The sequence below is a fragment of the Thalassophryne amazonica genome, chromosome 23 (assembly GCF_902500255.1).
Source record: "Thalassophryne amazonica chromosome 23, fThaAma1.1, whole genome shotgun sequence".
Lineage (NCBI taxonomy): Eukaryota > Metazoa > Chordata > Actinopteri > Batrachoidiformes > Batrachoididae > Thalassophryne > Thalassophryne amazonica.
The window spans coordinates 21,044,222-21,060,659 of NC_047125.1; the positions used below are offsets into that span (position 1 = coordinate 21,044,222).

General features: G+C 40.1%; 1 protein-coding gene across 1 annotated transcript in view; it reads right to left on the bottom strand.

Annotated features, from left to right (window-relative positions):
- The window catches only part of slc8a4b (solute carrier family 8 member 4b), a 91,328-nt gene extending 83,394 nt beyond the window's left edge, over window positions 1-7,934 (bottom strand). The window contains exons 1-3 of the mRNA XM_034164115.1: window positions 7,843-7,934; window positions 1,024-1,259; window positions 223-362 (exon numbers count right to left, since the gene is read on the bottom strand). Coding sequence (XP_034020006.1) covers window positions 223-362; window positions 1,024-1,183 — 300 coding nt within the window. The 5' untranslated portion in view covers window positions 1,184-1,259; window positions 7,843-7,934. The remainder of the gene's footprint in view (window positions 1-222; window positions 363-1,023; window positions 1,260-7,842) is intronic.
- Window positions 7,935-16,438: the final 8,504 nt, after the last annotated feature.

Genomic DNA, 16,438 nt, shown 5'->3' on the forward strand with positions numbered 1-16,438 from the left:
CTTATATAGAAATACATGTATCTCAGTTCATGATTACAAGCAAAGCAAAACAAAATTTCCTGCATGAAAAATTTAATATGCCTCATTCCTCCACACCAACCTTCACTAAAAGCGGTGAAGCTGAAAGCATTACCTGCCGGTTGGCGAGAATAACATTATTACCGTTATATCATTTAACGGGACAATCATGATAAAATGAGGACATACTCATTTGTTGCCTACCTCGATGGACGACATGAACCGGTCTGCTATAATGCTCATTCCCAGGAACATATAGATGAGCGCTACAAAGTACACGATGGCCCGTGCCACTTTGTCTCCAACGGAGGGATTCTGTGGGTTCCACACTGGCAGCACCACTCCTGAAATTTCCATTTATTTATCCCCAGAAAAAAAAAAGACACCAGAAAACGGTTTTGCAGATTCGTCACAGTTCTCCCTCATCACACACACATGAAAACAACAGGATGGGTCACACTCATTCAGAGTTTGACTGTGAATGAGATACTTTGCATTTGGGCCCATTTGTCCAAAGACCTTTAGATTCAGGGAATAAAACAACCTAATAATTCACAGCTAATATAGGGTTATGTTAAAATATTACAGTCGGTCCTCAAGGGGCAACAACAGCAATATTATATAGTTAGAACTGTACTACAATTTCCAACAAGCTTAATAGTGACAACGAAACACAACATTACCAAGTGTGGTCTATTTCAGAAACACAGCTAATGTACATCATTACATATATATGGCACTTACAGTTATTATTATTAATACTGTAAGTCCTGTATAGACCCACTAGTGCTGGTGTTTATCTTTAGATTCCGTAGCATCAAGCAGATGAGAGTCTACCACTTGCCCTCGATGGGACACCAGTCCATCACAGGTTACTTCCCCAGCTAAGACCGGCGATCAAAGCAACATAACACCAAATGCTCTATGTACAAGATTTTTTTCTAAGCTTACAAATAATTGTTGGGAGTCCGTTTGACCTTTTTTCCACAGAGACACCCAACCCACCTTCCTGACAGGGGTCTCCACCAGCTGTGCAGTTCTTTGTCGATGAACCTTGGACCAAACCGGGGGACGACAGGAGCAAAATGACTGAGAAGAGGAGGGAGGAGGAGAAAGAAAGGCGGGACGGGTGGAGGGAGGTGAAGCAGGATGGAGGCTCAGCCATGGCTGCTGGAACTGATGCAGCTGGGCTTCTGCCAGATTCTACAGAGTTCTACCAGGTCGGCTCAGGTATCCACAATCTGGAAGAAGGGGAGCGACATAACGAATAGTCATCAATCAATCTATGACAAGGTTTATAAATCTTATTATAGATTAGTTCAAACACAACTTTTTTCATTAACAGCGTACAACAGCAGCATTATAACTCATGACCTAACATTACCTAATTACCAAACAGCTATGGCTTGCGTTGCAAAATTTGGGAAAGTTTCAAAGTTGGAAACTTTCCATTGTAGAAACTGTGATGAATGAAGGAGCCACAATTCCCAGTTTGACAGCACATCGGCGTGTCACTTTATTTCTCTCGTGAATTCTGCATTTCTCCTTTATTTCTTGTCACACAATTCACAGACCTTTAACAGCAGCTCGGCCCCACCCATTAACAACACAGGGTCCCAACAGGAAAACATTAAAGACTCAGCGTTTTGTCACCTGCCTGACAGGAACAACATTAAAGGGGCCGAGAAGCTTGGATATGCACCGCACACATGTTAACATGTGACCAGAACAGGCATACACATCAGCAAAACAGTAGTCCCAGCTGGAACACATCAAAGAGGCAGAAGCACTCTGAGAACAGGAATCAGCTTTATATGCATAGCAGACATACACATTGCAGGGACAGCTTTATATGCATAGAATACACATTGCTCTCCCACGAAGGGGCCAAGACAGGAAAACTCAGTATGCACGCCTTGGTATGGTGAATTATGTCCACAATGTGTATTACTTGTTGAATGTCCGCTATACCATTGGAATTAACAGGAATAAATGGGAAAAATGCAGGTTAGCTGATAACAGGGAACTTTAATGTTTTTAACAACATCTTGCCGGGGGGGAGCTAGTGAGGAAGGTAGGGATTAAGATGTCTTTGTCAGAGATCCTGCTGAAGTTAACACATTGTCATATCAAAACAGCTATTTCGGCATCAAAACCAGTCTTAAAGCTCACTGAGGACACCAAAGGTTGGTGTAACTGCTCAAAATTGAGTTTGAATGATAATAATAATAATAATATAGCCTTTGCTGTCATGAATGATAATAATAATAATATAGCCTTTGCTGTCATTGTACATATACATACATACAACAAAATATTTCCTCTGCATTTAACTCATCTTAATTACAGTTAGACACAATCCAGCCACTACGGGCAGTGGGCAGCTTGAGTCCAGCACCTGGGGACCAACTCCAAATGTAAGGACTCTGCCTTGGTCAGGGACAGAGAAAGGAGCAGACCCTAAATAAGCATGTTTTTGATTGTAGGAGTAAACCAGAGTGCCCGGAGAAAACCGCCACAGAACATGCAAACTCCACACAGAAAGGGCTGTGAAGCATTAGTGCGAACCACTAAGTCACCGTACTGCACGTGCCGCCAGGCATCATGTTGCCTGGCATGACTTGTCAGGATTGAGGGAAAGACGAATGCAGCAATGTACAGAGATATCCTGGATGAAAACCTGCTTCAGAGCGCTCTTGACCTCAGACTGGGGCGATGGTTCATATTTCAACAGGACAATGACCCTAAGCACACAGCCAAGATATCAAAGGAGTAGCTTCAGGACAACTCTGTGAATGTCCTTGAGTGGCCCAGCTGGAGCCCAGAACTGAATCCGATTGAACATCTCTGGAGAGATCTGAAAATGGCTGTACACCAACGATCCCCATCCAACCTGATGCTGATGCTTTGAGCAAAACTGCTCAAAAACAGGTGCACCAAGCTTGTAGCATCATATTCAAGAAGACTTGAGGCTGTAATTAATGCCCAAGGTGCATCAACACAGTACTGAGCAAAGGGTGTAAATCAGGGGTGGCCAAGTTCGGTCCTCGAGAGCCACATTCCTGACACTCTTAGTTGTTTCCCTGCTCCAACACACCTGAATCCAAGGCGCTTTTATATTGTAAGGCAAGGCCATACAATAATTACGGAAAAACCCCAACGGTCAACGGGGGGGTCACCCTGTACTTTCCGGATGCACTGTATCATGTTGCACTAGAATCTAAAACTATGGCACCATCCTGGACCGAAGCAGCCATATTAGTCATACATAAAGAGGGTAAAGACCCCACTGAATGCCAGTCCTATAGACCAGTATCATTACTGAATGCAGATCTGAGTATACTCGCAGCAATTTTAGCCAGAAGAGTTAATCAAGTAATCACCCAAATTATTCATCCTGAGCAGACTGGATTTTTCACTGGGACATACTATGGAGACAATTTACAGTGCCTATTAAATATAATATCCCATTAAAAAGTACAGAAATCAGAATCAATAATTATATCCAGAGAATACCCAAAAGGTATTTGACCAGGTTTCATGGAATATTTGGTTCACACATTAGAGGGATTTAAATTTGGCCCTAATTTTACAAATTGGATACAAACATTACACTCATCTCCACAGGCAACTGTTAACATCAATGAGTATAGATCATAGGAATTCAACATTGGTACAGGGATGCAGACAAGCCTGCTCTCTATCACCCCTGCTGTTCACCATTAGCATTGAACCAGTGGCCCAGCGCATTAGAGACAATGATAATATAAAAGGAATTGCCATAAATAAAGAAGAGCATAAATATTATTATACGCTGATGATGTATTATTATATCTGACAAAACCAACATCAACAATATTGTTGATGGTCTGTGCTCCTTCTCTCTCTGCTTGGTGGTGTTGAGAGTATCCTTAAGAATGTTTTTCCAAGGCTGCTTTATTTATTTCAGATGTTACCTGTAGAAATCCCAAAGTAAATATTTGATAAACTGGATAAAATAATCTCACATTTCATATGACAAAAAAAAAGCGCCCTAGAATTAGATTTAAAACCTTACAGTTATCTAAACTAAATGGTGGTCTTAAGCTTCCAAACTTAAAATATTATTTCTGGGTTGCAAAACTGAATAATAGTTTGGATCCATTGAACAAATGTGCCCAGAACCCATGCAAATGCTACCCTATTTATACACACCCATCAAAGAACTAGCGGACTGGACTAAGATTACTCTTAAAATCTGGAAAAAAGATACAGTCATCTTTTGCATGAGTATTGGATTTGACATTCATACCTAACAACTTAGATAATAGCTTTAGACAATGGTCTGATCAAAGACTGGTTCATTTACACCAATTATTTAATGGTGAAAACCTTAAGACATTTGAACAATTGAAAAATGACTTTGATCTTCTGAAGACAGATTTCTTTACATATTTACAGTTAAGAACTTTCTTGATGGCACATAAGGAATGGACAAAACTTAGAAAATCTACCTCCATAAAAGAAATTCAAACGGGGAATAGAGATAAGAAAATAATTAACGAATTCTACCATTTGTTCTTATCTATGAATCTGCATAACTCCCTACAAATAAAACAGAGGTGGGACGCAGAGATGATCAAGATCATCCCACAGGGTACTTGGAACCAGGTCACAAATTCAAACACATGGAGGGAATTTAAATGGAAAATTATCTTTAGGTTTTCTTCGGACACCAGAAACAGTAGTCCAGATGAGCCCAGCTCATTCCAGCTCACATTGGAGGAACTGTGGAGCGCTTTTAGCGAATCACACACACACATATTCTGGTCTTGTCCTAAGATAAGTGTTTATTAGAGAGAGGTATCTGATGCCTTCAAAGTGGTTTTCCAACAAGATATCCCACGGGATCCTACAGTGGCATTAGTGGAGGCAATTCCTGGAGGATTGGAAGAGAGGGCCACAAAATATCTACTGAATGTTTTATTCATAGCTGCATTAAAATGTATAACTGTTAGGAGGCTGAGGCCAGATACACCAATTTATAATATATTGATCCGAAAAGTATGGGGTCTCTGTCAAATGGAGCACATCACATACAGATTAAAGCTTCAAAAATCCATTTTTGTTGGGCGATGGAGCCTCGTTATGACTTTGTTAATGCAAAGAGAGGGCTACGTTTTGTTTTTTTATCCCTCTATACATATGGAATATTTTCAGCCTTTCTGTGATATACACTGTACTTTTTTTAAAAACCTTTTGTTGCAGTCATTGAGCGATGATATTATCTTGCAGCGTAATCTTAGTTAAAACAACCAGATTTAATGCAAATTCAATTTAATGTCTGCTCTACACAGTGTGTTCCTCCACCACATGCACAGAAAAAGGACTGAATCACAGGGAATGCATTTATTTTATTCAACATTCATTTGTTTGTTTTTTGGTTCCATTAAAGAAGTTCAAAAATGCGATTTAAATGAAAAAGGTTTTGTCTGCTTCTGACACATGTTTATGTTTGTACATGATACAATTTGTATAAATTACCCCAAATTTCCAGTTAATTTCTGTAAATTCACGTTAATTCCTGTAGAAACTTTCCAACTTGAAATTTTGCAAATTGCAGGTCAAACCTTCCAGAATTCTCAAGCTTAACTTCCCCATGGAAAGCTTCGGGAAATTTTCCTGAAATGTTCCACCCTTTGCAACCTGAGTTATAGCAGAAGCATTGATTTTCTCACTGTGGCCTTTAAATGATTCTTTCCTCACATGACGTAGAAGTGGACAGTGACAGCCAAAAGAGGAAAACGTCAAAGCATGCAGGTTTTTTTTGTTTTGTTTTTTTTTTACTCCAGGCATTCTCTCATCTAAATGATGGTGCCTGAGGGATTAGCATGTGTTCCCCCTCCTATTCCCCGGTGGACATGATGGACATGTTGACTCTCATGTGCACATCTCTGCTCAGCTGTAAATGCCACACTTTGGCACAGCGGAGCTGCAGATTTGTGCTACTACAACCCCTGGCAAAAATTATGGAATCACCGGCCTCAGAGGATGTTCATTCAGTTGTTTAATTTTGTAGAAAAAAAGCAGATCACAGACATGACACAAAACTAAAGTCATTTCAAATGGCAACTTTCTGGCTTTAAGAAACACTATAAGAAATCAAGAAAAAAAGATTGTGGCAGTCAGTAACGGTTACTTTTTTAGACCAAGCAGAGGGAAAAAAATATGGAATCACTCAATTCTGAGGAAAAAATTATGGAATCACCCTGTAAATTTTCATCCCCAAAACTAACACCTGCATCAAATCAGATCTGCTCATTGACATTGACCCTATGTGTCTTTTTGCAAGGAATGTTTTTGCAGTTTTTGCTCTATGGCAAGATGCATTATCATCTTGATTTCATCATCCCCAAACATCCTTTCAATTGTCCAAAATATCAACATAAACTTGTGCATTTATTGATGATGTAATGACAGCCATCTCCCCAGTGCCTTTACCTGACATGCAGCCCCATATCATCAATGACTGTGGAAATTTCTCTTCAGGCAGTCATCTTTATAAATCTCATTGGAAAGGCACCAAACAAAAGTTCCAGCATCATCACCTTGCCCAATGCAGATTCGAGATTCATCACTGAATATGACTTTCATCCAGTCATCCACAGTCCACAATTGCTTTTCCTTAGCCCATTGTAACCTTGTTTTTTTCTGTTTAGGTGTTAATGATGCCTTTCGTTTAGCTTTTCTGTATGTAAATCCCATTTCCTTTAGGCGGTTTCTTACAGTTCGGTCACAGACGTTGACTCCAGTTTCCTCCCATTCGTTCCTCATTTGTTTTGTTGTACATTTTTCGATTTTTGAGACATATTGCTTTAAGTTTTCTGTCTTGACGCTTTGATGTCTTCCTTGGTCTACCAGTATGTTTGCCTTTAACAACCTTCCCATGTTGTTTGTATTTGGTCCAGAGTTTAGACACAGCTGACTGTGAACAACCAACATCTTTTGCAACATTGCGTGATGATTTACTCTCTTTTAAGAGTTTGATAATCCTCTCCTTTGTTTCAGTTGACATCTCTCGTGTTGGAGCCATGATTCATGTCAGTCCACTTGGTGCAACAGCTCTCCAAGGTGTGATCACTTCTTTTTAGATGCAGACTAACGAGCAGATCTGATTTGATGCAGGTGTTAATTTGGGGGATGAAAATTTACAGGGTGATTCCATAATTTTTTCCTCAGAATTGAGTGATTCCATATTTTTTCCTCTGCTTGGTCTAAAAAAGTAACCGTTACTGACTGCCACAATCTTTTTTTCTTGATTTCTTATAGTGTTTCTTAAAGCCAGAAAGTTGCCATTTGAAATGACTTTAGTTTTGTGTCATGTCTGTGATCTGCTTTTTTTCTACAAAATTAAACAACTGAATGAACATCCTCCGAGGCCGGTGATTCCATAATTTTTGCCAGGGGCTGTACAAAGTCAACTGTTTGTTCGCAGGAAACGCGAGTCAAGGACAAACAGTTGACAGCCACATTACGGCGGCAATATGTTTCCACGCAAACGAATCAAAGTGCATCTGCTGTTGGACCAGAATTAATGTGCTGCGAGGGGGAAATACCCCCCGAAAAAAAATAGAAGGGAAATTTTGAACTGTCAGGACAAGATACACACAAGCACAAACACGGGATTTCAGCCGTGCAGTCCAGAGACGGCCGACTGTGTCCTCACGTCTCCTTGCCTCAGACAAGCCTCGGTGAACGCTGTTCAGCCCGTTTTCTCACACAAACTCACACCTGTGAACACACACACACAGTCATCTGTGATGACATGTGGAAGGGCTCGCTGACCCTGTCGCCATCGCTCTTCCAGGGTCTCGCTGCTGAGAACAACCTGTCAGTTCAAGCTCCCGTTTCTCCTCCTCCTCCTCTAACCCCACTGCAGCAGAGGAGCTTCACGCCTCGTTTCCACATGGCCATGTGTGTACGTAGTCATTTCTATGGGCTCCTCCATTCTGCACAACATAGTACAATGCTCCTTCCATTTTTTGCCTGTGAGGAATTTGCCTCAAGTGTGTTGAAACCCCACCCCAAGGACTTTTGCACACTATTTCGGATTGACCGTGCTGTGTACCAGGAAGCTAGGGCTAGCTAGCAAGCTAGCTCTTTTGTTTCTGTTGCTTAAACCCCCTTGACACAGGATGAAGAGCTTGAGAGATCATTGAGAGATGAAAAAATGACCAGATCTCTCAAAGATCTTTCAGTGAGCGCCCAGCGATCACAAAAATCTCTCAAAGATCTCCACGGTCTCCTCAAAGTTTTGCCTCAGTTCCAAACAATCTCTCAATGATCTCCAAGGGAAGCGGTCTCTCAGCAATCTCATTGATCTCCCGGTGATCTAAGAGCTAAGAGACAAATTTGTCTTGCCAGTTTTCCGAGCGTGTATTTTGTACAACTTGATGAAGAAAAACAAACAAAAAAACAGCCTCTCATGACCACTTGAAGTGCATTTCTCTGCGCTGAACACAAGGTGTGTACACCTGACTGAACAGTGAACTGTGAATGCATGTTGGACTTGACCCCTTCGTGTTGCATGCAGTATTTCATATGTCGCTCATTTTGCCATCTCTCCTCACCCACCCACACATCACCACTTCATGTCTGTAGTACATCTCCATCTCCCCCGCTGGCTCACCCTCTCTCTCCCTTTCTCTCTTTGCGTCCCTCTTTTTCACACATCGCGTTCACTCCTTTCATGCTCTCCAAACTCATCGCTCCTTTCATCTAATCCTCAACGGCAGTGCAGATCATAACGAGTAGGTTTGCTGGCGCAAATGGAGAAAACTAGAGGAAAAATAACCAGGAGGTGTTCACTAGAAATGAGTTTAATTAAGTCTGCTTAGATGATCTCTGCTTAAACAAGTGAATACAGAATCAAAATACACAAATGTACATTGTACAGAATGAAACTACTCAATATGTGGATGTGCAGCCAACTTACAACTCACTGTACACACACAATTTTTAGTGGGGACTAAATTTAAAGGTCAGAAAGCAAATACAGTTTTACCAACATCTGAAAAAGGCAGAACATGTTGTTTTTATCTTGTTAATTAATGCATTCGGAGAAATCTCATTTTCACATTGTTCCGACTGGCAGTGATCTCACAGCTTTTTAAAAATAATTCAGTCCTGTTAAGAGTTATCAAAGTCACATTTTTTATTATCGACTCTAATCTTCCACTTGACAATACCCCATAGAGCCATCCTTCTCAAACTGTGGTACGTGTACCATGTGAGCTCCATCTGGTGGTACTCCAAGCCACCAAGATTTTTTTTTATTTAAAAAAAAAAACACAAGTACTCTACACACAGCAGAATGACAAAATTTGTAAGCACTGAAATTGTATTTAAATGAGGTTTTCATCTTTCAAAAACAAAAATGTATGTTAATTTTTTAAGAGACTTAACTGCTTGGGCTCCCATTCAAACCACCAGTGAAATTTGTATACGGGTACAGACAGCGGACTGCGAACGTTAAAGCATTTTGAACATTAAAGGTGAGAATTATACCAATCACTGGTGCTGACTGTGTATATACATCTGCACTAACAGCAACTATGAGCTAAAACAGCGGCAGAGAAAACTCATGATTGCCCGGAAAAAAGGAGAAGAAATATAGATTAAACCTGTTTGTTTTGATTACATTTCCTACCAATAAGACGCAGATGGACAGATATAGTTTATTGGTATTTCTGAAGCCATGATGAATTATTCCATAATTATTATGCAGAATATAGTGTATGCACCCAAACCGGGCCCAATGGGACCTGATGGGTCGAGCCGGGTTCAAACAAACATATTGAAATGATAATCAGGTTCGGGTTCCGTCACATCAGCACAAAGACACTGAATTGTTCTGACTATATGCCAGGAGGCAACGAAAGGCTCCATAAAAAGGGTCACTGCATGTACCGTGCATGTATGTAGATCTGTACTGAACAAACATTCTTCTAACATTTTTATGGTGTAATTAAATCAGAGGCTTTATCTCAAATAAGGATAAGGAAAGATGGATCATTCCATCTTTCCCCGAATGAAATATTTTTTCCATTGCTTGAATGAAAAAACATTCATTATTTGTTTTATATAACGCCTAACAATAGGGTGGAGCTTAAAATTAACTTTTTTTTTTTTTTTTTATTTAGATTTTCTAAGGTCTCACCCCTCAAAAAGTTTCTTTTTAAGTTAAAAAATATATAGGTAAAATTTGAGAGTCCTATGATAATATTTAGAGGTAGCTCAAAGAAGTCAAAGTTTGATCATAATTATATTGAACTGAATGAGAAATATTAAACCCTGTTGTAGAAATAAGTGAAACTTCTGAAAAATTACCAAAGCTTAACACATAGTTTAATACAAGCTTTAATAATAATAAACATTAAACAAAAGTAAGTACTGCAATGAAACTGCAATCAAATTTATGGATTTATATATACAATGTAGAGTGTAAACTGACTAGACTACAGAGTCTGTAACTGAGGAAGTAGTGGCTGTTGCAGTTTATGTCTTCTTGCGGCAGTCTGGGTAATCTTTGCGGTGTTTTTCAATAATTTTTAGCAGGTACTGGAGCTGAGCTTCATCCTTTGTAATAAGACCACAGTATTCTTGAACAAGGGCGACACCTCGCTCTGCATGATCATTCACAACTTTGATGGCCATCACAGTTTTGTGAGCCAGTTGGTAGTCTTACCTTTCATCCCATTCTGCTGGGTCTACTTCAAGAAATGTTTCTGGCAATTTCAGCATGTTTAAGATAACCTTGGATTCTGGAGAAACAAAATCTTCTACGATGAAATTGCCAACTTTTGGACAGTCAGTGAAAACATCAGACAATTTAATTCATTATTAAACTAGTTTGTCATTGGCTAAGTTATTAAGAATCAACAAATAGTGTCCAAAAAGTCATAATTATATGTCTGAGATTGGAATATGTTACTGGAAGAGAGACAGGAGGTTTCCATCTTTCAGTTATACCATGACATTTGATGTAGAATTTAACTAAAACTATGAAACTTTAGTCCAATTGAGCTACCAGTAAATATTAACCAAAAGCCCTAATATTTTCAGAATATGGTTTTATGTAATAGAGGAATAATTTAAAAGGGTGAGACCAATTTTCTTAACAGGTTAAAAATAAGCTCGACCCTAGCCTAACAATCCTGACGATGTAGTTTATGCCTGATGCTGTGTACTGAATTCTTTGTGTACAGACTGTTGTCTCCTTTCCTCAATCCTGCAAAAAAATCACAATAGAAATTTGTAGAGCTCTGACAGCACTTGTACTTCAGGTAGAGATGTCCCAGCAAATACTGCAAATGCTTTCAGACGGCTTACACCATAGTCAATTTGTTTTTTATGTTAGAAGAATGAGAACTGTTAATAAAACAAACCCTGGCATATTTTTATTAAGCTAAGCACTGTCGCTGCTAGTGTGAGCGTGCACAGTGGTGGCGCCGTGCAATGGTACAAATCATATGGAACCAAAATTGCACAGTAAATAGAACACAAGGGCAGATAAGATGAATGATCCATATCACGTGACATACAAACCACCAATCAGACGACAAGGATCTATTCAGACATTAAGAGTCAAACTCTGCTCTGTAATAGAAGTGAAATGAAGCGATGCTTCATAAGAGTCGAACTTGGCTCTGTAAGAGAAGCGAAATGAAGCAATGCTTCATAAGAGATGGACTCGGCTAATACACGCTTCAGATACCGAGCTGTAAATCAGTTCCTGCTGTAACAGGCAAATGTGACGGAGAGCAATTATAAATTGATGGAAATCTCCCACATGCCTCCTGTTATGTTACATGTCCAAGAGGTGCCATTTTTTAAAATTATCACTCCCAAGCCTTTTACACTGACCCTGCACTAAGATACATACATACAGACAGACAGACAGCTTTTTGTTGCCCTCCAGTGCCTCTCGATGCCTTCTGGTGTATAGTCATACCCCACTGAATTTGCAGAGGTTTATTTTATAAATGATGATGTCATTGCCGTGTCTGACAATGACATGTTGTTGTTAACAGTATAATTTAACATACTTTTTTTTTGTCTTGGTGGATCATTAATAGGATGTATTTTAGTCACGAGCAGAATGCTGAAAAGATGAAGGATGATTGTGGTGAACACTGTTCGTGAATAAACAGAGCGCTGTGATGCTTTTAATTCCAGTTGTAATGGTGGTACTGGGAAAGCCAAATATTTTCTAAGGTGGTACTTATTGTAAAAAGATTGAGAATCGCTGCCACAGAGAATTTATGAGGGATTATCTATGGTCAGCAAACCGATTACTCATAGTTCTGACACTGTGGGCAGGTGGCAAGTCCTGCTTGAAAAGGAAATCAGCATCTCCATAAGGCTTGTCAGCAGATGGAAGCATGAAGCACTCTCAAACCTCTTGGTAGATGGCTGGGTTGACGTTGGACTTCATAAAACACAGTGGACCAACACCAGCAGATGACACGGCTCCCCAAATCATCACTCACTGAACTTCAAGCAGCTTGAATTCTGACCCTATCCAAGTCTTTCTCCAGACTCCGGTCCTTGATTTCCAAATTAAATGCTAAATATACTTTCATCTGAAAAGAGGACTTTGGACTACTGAGCAACATTCCAGTTAGTTTTCTCCTTAGCCCAGGTAAAACGTTTCTGACATTGTCTTTTGTTCAGTAGTGGTACCAGGAATACAACACATGGAGCCCATTTCCATCTGTGCATGTTGGCTCTTGATGCACTGACTGCAGCATCAGTCCACTCCTGAAGCTGCTCCAAGTTCTAGAATCAGCTTTGTGTCACAATCTTCTCAAGGCTGTGGTCATCCCTGTTCCTTGTGCATCTTTTCCGACCACACGTTTCATCTCCAGTCAACTTTCCATGCTTTGCTTTGATCCAGAACTCTGAACAGCCAAAGCTTTCAGAAAACACATGGATTCATTGTTTCAGGTAATTGCACACTAATGAACAGATGGTTATGAATGACCTATTCAGTTTCTGCTAATGGACACCGCTAAATCCTACACACTGTAGCTTTGAAGACTGAGTATCGAAAGCAGGTTGAGAGATATAATTGACCCTTTAATCCTCTTGTGCATGCACAAGTGTGTGTTTCTCACACGTGTCCAATTTCCCGCTGCTTTTTTGTGTAGGACATGAATCACTGTGACAGTTCACACACACAGTGGCTTGACTTTTCTCAAACCTGACAGAGAGCTTCGTTCCCATGGCACCCATGACAAATCGTCACATGTATTGTGGCAAGTGATGCACATTTCCCCATCTTTGTGGTCAGAACCGGACGTGGGGTCACCTGATTCACAGGCTTTTGAAAAGGGCACGTACGAGGACAAATATTCAAATGTGGTGAACTTTGATGCACCAGATCACTCCATAAAGCAGCTTTACTTTGCTTATGTAATACCCCATAGATGTGTCTGCCACCTGCTGGATGGCTGATGATGGATTAGGAACAGCTGTGACTGTACTAAATCTAATGTAGTAAAAGAAAATAAAACTGGAATAACAGCCATTGGTGTTCAACATTGTTAGGTCAATATGGTGCGTTTAAATGACCGAGGGAAATTAACCATTAACGGCTAGCATCATCCATGCTCAATGTTACAATGTATCCTAGTATGCTCCAAGCTCTCAAAGAGGTTATATTGCACCAAATTATTTATTTCCCTTTTAAAATTAAATGTCTTTGGTTTCATGATTCTGTTATAAGCACACTTTAGGACTGAAACAGCTCATTTTGATAGAAGATGGAATCAGTGGAGACATATTCACACCTATGTGTCCGTATACGCGCTCAGACTCCAGTTTATTAACAGCAGTAAAATCGCTGACCGCGGTTGTTCATTCGTATTCCATCAGTTGTGCTTGGTTTGGTGTCTTGAATCATGGTGCACACAGACTCTGCACAGGCCTAATGTTGTCTTGGGGTTAAATGACATTTGATTCATCACATCTTTCGAGGCTCAGTAAGCAAAATCTACTTTCACTCAACCAACCCTTCATTTTTGCCCTCAGTGCTTTTCTGATTTGCTTTTCGTCCTTTTCTTCCCCCCCGTTCTTCAGCTCAACTTTGAATTTAGGGTGATTTTTCTCCACGCTCTGACAGCTGTATGGCTTATTCTCATGAATGTATTTGCAAGAAAAGAAAGATACGGCAAGTTTTGAAAGCATTTCTCTCACAGCCTGCAATGAGCGCAGCACATTTGCCAGTTTGTCAACATTATGTCCCTCCATCTCTCTTCAGCTCTTCATTTGGTCTCTAAATTCTCTCGTCCTTGTCCGCCCTGTCTCTGTAGTATTTTCAGACTAAAGATCTTATTTTAAAAGTTAAAGTACTGTGACTAAATCACGAGGTGTTGTGTGTAATGGCGAAGTTGGTATTTTTCTTGGTATAACTGTAGTCATGACTCCCAACTTACCGTAATGGTACAAAAACAAAAGAGAACTCCTTCATATTGTTCACAGAAGGCCACATGGTGGTAAAATGGGCCTGTGCTGAGTGATCATTGTCCAATAAGCCAATCACAACACTTCTCTCATAGGTCTTTAAAAGCTTCATAAATCATAGCGGTGCTAAAAGGAAAACCTTTTTTTTCCTCCTTCAAATGAAAAGACACCATTTCCAGCAAACACCTGTAGCCAGAAGGGGGAAAGTCTTCCACCATTTCATTGCTAACAGCAGCGTAACTGTCGTAAAAACCAATGTAAATCCATTTTTTTTTTTAAAAAAAAGGTCTAAACTCTGCATAAACCAAGCACAAAACCAGTTTAAACCCGACGTAAAACCAGTCAAAGCCCAACATAAGCCCACCTTTTAACCAGCATAAAACCAGTCAAAACCCATCTTAAAACCAGTCAAAACCCAGCGTAAAACCAGTCAAAACCCAGCGTAAAACCAGTCAAAACCCAGCGTAAAACCAGTCAAAACCCAGCGTAAAACCAGTCTATATCCAGCGTAAAACCAGTCAAAACCCAGCGTAAAACCAGTCAAAACCCAGCGTAAAACCAGTCAAAACCCAGCGTAAAACCAGTCAAAACCCAGCGTAAAACCAGTCTATATCCAGCATAAAACCAGTCAAAACCCAGCGTAAAACCAGTCAAAACCCAGCGTAAAACCAGTCTATATCCAGCTTAAAACCAGTCAAAACCCAGCGTAAAACCAGTCTATATCCAGCATAAAACCAGTCAAAACCCATCTTAAAACCAGTCAAAACCCATCTTAAAACCAGTCAAAACCCATCTTAAAACCAGTCAAAACCCATCTTAAAACCAGTCTATATCCAGCATAACATCCAGTCAAAACCCATCTTAAAACCAGTCAAAAACCAGCATAACATCCAGTCTATATCCAGCATAACATCCAGTCAAAAACCAGCATAAAACCAGTCTATACCCAGCGTAAAACCAGTCAAAACCCAGCGTAAAACCAGTCTATACCCATCTTAAAACCAGTCAAAACCCATCTTAAAACCAGTCAAAACCCAGCTTAAAACCAGTCAAAACCCAGCTTAAAACCAGTCAAAACCCAGCGTAAAACCAGTCAAAACCCAGCGTAAAACCAGTCAAAACCCAGCGTAAAACCAGTCTATATCCAGCGTAAAACCAGTCAAAACCCAGCGTAAAACCAGTCAAAACCCAGCGTAAAACCAGTCAAAACCCAGCGTAAAACCAGTCAAAACCCAGCGTAAAACCAGTCTATATCCAGCATAAAACCAGTCAAAACCCAGCGTAAAACCAGTCAAAACCCAGCGTAAAACCAGTCAAAACCCAGCGTAAAACCAGTCTATATCCAGCGTAAAACCAGTCAAAACCCAGCGTAAAACCAGTCAAAACCCAGCGTAAAACCAGTCAAAACCCAGCGTAAAACCAGTCAAAACCCAGCGTAAAACCAGTCTATATCCAGCATAAAACCAGTCAAAACCCAGCGTAAAACCAGTCAAAACCCAGCGTAAAACCAGTCTATATCCAGCTTAAAACCAGTCAAAACCCAGCGTAAAACCAGTCTATATCCAGCATAAAACCAGTCAAAACCCATCTTAAAACCAGTCAAAACCCATCTTAAAACCAGTCAAAACCCATCTTAAAACCAGTCAAAACCCATCTTAAAACCAGTCTATATCCAGCATAACATCCAGTCAAAACCCATCTTAAAACCAGTCAAAAACCAGCATAACATCCAGTCTATATCCAGCATAACATCCAGTCAAAAACCAGCATAAAACCAGTCTATACCCAGCGTAAAACCAGTCAAAACCCAGCGTAAAACCAGTCTATACCCATCTTAAAACCAGTCAAAACCCATCTTAAAACCAGTCAAAACCCAGCTTAAAACCAGTCAAAACCCAGCTTAAAACCAGTCAAA